The 3,094-nt window shown below is 32.6% G+C and overlaps 1 protein-coding gene across 1 annotated transcript; it reads right to left on the bottom strand.

Annotated features, from left to right (window-relative positions):
* Positions 1-831: 831 nt before the first annotated feature.
* On the bottom strand, positions 832-2,613 carry LOC133676689 (transcriptional corepressor SEUSS-like). The gene is made up of 3 exons (XM_062098408.1): positions 2,229-2,613; positions 1,222-1,291; positions 832-1,010 (listed from the first exon to the last, which is right to left on the bottom strand). The coding sequence occupies exons 1-3, from the start codon at positions 2,376-2,378 to the stop codon at positions 838-840; spliced, it is 393 nt and encodes a 130-aa protein (XP_061954392.1). The 5' UTR covers positions 2,379-2,613; the 3' UTR covers positions 832-837.
* Positions 2,614-3,094: the final 481 nt, after the last annotated feature.

The raw sequence follows: 3,094 nt of genomic DNA, 5'->3' as shown, positions 1-3,094 counted from the left end.
AGTACTCTGCAGGAACAGTGTTACCTATCCTTAAGAAGCTCTTAGGAGCTGGATTGCATGGCGCCTGGATTTATAGGTACCGATGTTATCGATCGATCCTCCTTTTATCTGTTAGTGGATAACAAAAGAATTATCGGTAACGTCACCATATATATTTTCTCTGCTGTTGTTGAAAATTCTTATGTTACAGTAATCACTACAAAAAAACGTAGTATTCTGTTGCAAATAATATTAAAATTCGTTGCTAAAACAATTTAGTAACGAAATTAGCAACGGCAAATATCGAATGCAAATTTATCATTGTTGATTTTTTATCCGTTGCTGGTTTTGTGAATCAGCAACGGATTATCCGTTGCTGACTATATTAGCAACTAACTATTTTATTGCAAATAACATTAAAATCTGTTGCTAAAACAATTTAGCAACGGAATCAGCAACGGCAAATATCGGATGCAAATTTATCGTTGCTGATTTTTTATCCGTTGCTTACAATCAGCAATTGATTTTCCGTTGCTAAAATTAGCAACGGAAAATCCGTTGCTGGTTTTGTGAATCAGCAATGGATTATCCGTTGCTGACTGATGAATTATTTACAATCAGCAACGGATTATCCGTTGCTGACTGATGAATTATTTACAATCAGCAACGGATTATCCGTTGCTGACTATATTATTTTTATTAAATTAATTATTTATTTATTTATCAAAATGACTTTTAATTTATTTAATTAATTATTTATGGATATTTTAAAAATTGTGGAATATATATAACCAACATAAATTAATATTAAAAATAACTGTATCACTAATAAAAAATGAAATAAAAATAATATTTATATTATAAAAATTTAGTTAAACTTGCATGAATACAAATAAATCGAAATACAATAAAAAAAAAACAATAAAAGATACAATCATGGTGCTGCTGCTGCTGTTGTCCCTCAAGCTGTGGAGCTTGACTATGGAACCCAGATGAAGAACCTGTCCTCCGAGGGAACTTGGCCAAACTCTCTAAAACAAAATAAGTAAATAAATAATTCAGTGCCCAACATGACAACATAGGACAAGTATGGTATGATGGTGATAAGTATGATTATCATAGCAACAACACCATGGGCATGAATTTTTGAAGGAAACATTCACGGGGACACCTTCAAAAAATCACCAACATAAAAGTAAAAATAATAAAATAATAGCCCAAGTAAGAACTCGTCAAACATACCCATTGGTCCAGTTCCTGTTTCTCGGCTATAATCAATCAAGTCTTTCATACTATTTATCACTTCTGATATCTGCAATGATATGGAACAAATTATTATGAGAGAAAAAAATCAATCAGACAGCAGATAAATTCAGCAACCTCATTAAACATCCTTGAAATCACCATTATCCATTTGACATTCTTACAGTTAAAAATCTTTTCAGTGCCATATCTAGACTTTAAGGAATCATAGGTAAATGTTGACAAAATAATTAAGATCATTTTCAGCTGGTTGTGACAGATTTGTTAAAGCATGGGATAAGCAGGTAGAATTAAGCTATCCAACTTCAACCAGCATTCATTACATTATCAAAAATTTACAACCCCAGATCATTGCAAAAGTTGTTTGTTGCAATAAAACCAGTAGTTCAGACCTAAAGATATTTCCAAGCCACAATTTCAAACAACCATGGTAGATAAGGAAATTTATAATTACAGTGGCAAATCAATGCCACAATATATTATAGAGATATTAATTAATCTATAGTGAATAGAGGATATTAATTACTATAATGAATAGAGGATGGGGCAATACAATGTAAGCTGGGGTAAAAAGAAAACATATTTGCATAGAGGCAAGCTAGAAGCATACAAAAATCATGATATTCCAGTATAAAATCAGCTATTAAACTGTTGTATCTAATGGAATTTAGTAAAGTATAATGAAAGTTGTTGAAAAAGTAAAGCAACTGCCAAATCTTGTAGGAAAGTGAGCCATCCATGTTCATCATGTAAGATGTCCTCAAGTACAATCATCCCAAAAATAACAGATAAATTAACACCTGAAAGATCTAGTTGAGAAAGTTGAGCAAAGATTCACGAGCAACCATATTATGGAAGGCAATTCTGTCTAGGCATGACTACTTGGTACAAATTCATTGCAATGAGCAAAAGGACAGCATAGGAGAGCACATATGCATCAAATATTGGGAAAAAAGTTCCAAATCTAAATGAATTTAGGAAATCACCTGAAGGCACCGTACATATCTCTTAGTATATCCTAGATCGTTTACTAATGGCACTTCCAAGGCTTTTGCCAGTTGTCGAGCTGATGCAACAAACTTAAAGAAGGATAACTCATCTATTAACAAATAGAAGGCATGTACAGCACCATACATGTATTACAAAAAATGACATTGCCCATTGCTTTCATGTATAACAGTTCATAAATGAATGGATACAGAACTCATAAAACCATAAATTCCAGCAGATGTAGAGAAAATAAGTCTACAAACTATGAAACAAATGGTCAACCACAAAGGATGAATGGGAAGGTGCATAATTTTTATCACTTTGTGATAAATGTAAATTTTATCCCTTACATGTCATAAATCTAAGTAAATGCAAACTCAATCAAGACATAACTAGAAACATCCCTCCAACCATCTCTTAAATCATCTAATGAAGAATAGAAAAACTATGTTTGAAATGTAGTAACTGATAATCTAGTCTCATATCTCTCATGGACATCCTAAGCAAAGATGAGAAGAAACATTGTAACCAAGTATTAATTTACATTTGTGTTCAATATCACAATCACACCATATAAATTCGGCTTGACAAAATGAATGAAAGATCGTTGTACATATCTAATGAAAATATTGAAAATCATTGAGCTTGATTGCCAGAGCAATGGTACTCAAATAATTGCAGCAGCTTTGTCACTATCAATACTGCATGCTCAACCAAAGGCTCATGGAATAAACACAATGTAGCGAGACAACTTACATGGTACAATTATTTTGCAACTTTGGGACAGATAAATTGGACGATGCAGTTTGAGTGGCAGCCTGATACTTTTGAGCTGCAGCACCAAGCTGACTTACCTGCAAAA

This window comes from Populus nigra, chromosome 17 (genome assembly GCF_951802175.1).
Source record: "Populus nigra chromosome 17, ddPopNigr1.1, whole genome shotgun sequence".
In the NCBI taxonomy this organism is placed as follows: Eukaryota; Viridiplantae; Streptophyta; class Magnoliopsida; order Malpighiales; family Salicaceae; genus Populus; species Populus nigra.
This window is presented reverse-complemented; position numbering and strand designations above follow the sequence as displayed.

Bases quoted from the DNA above. Each gene is read 5' to 3' on its own strand.
- LOC133676689 (XM_062098408.1), bottom strand. From the start codon at position 2,378: ATGTATGGTGCTGTACATGCCTTCTATTTGTTAATAGATGAGTTATCC. The intron at 1,292-2,228 runs GTGATTTCCTAA...ATATCATTGCAG, and splicing joins GATATGTACGGTGCCTTCAG to ATATCAGAAGTGATAAATAG. The intron at 1,011-1,221 runs GTATGTTTGACG...ATTTTGTTTTAG, and splicing joins AACAGGAACTGGACCAATGG to AGAGTTTGGCCAAGTTCCCT.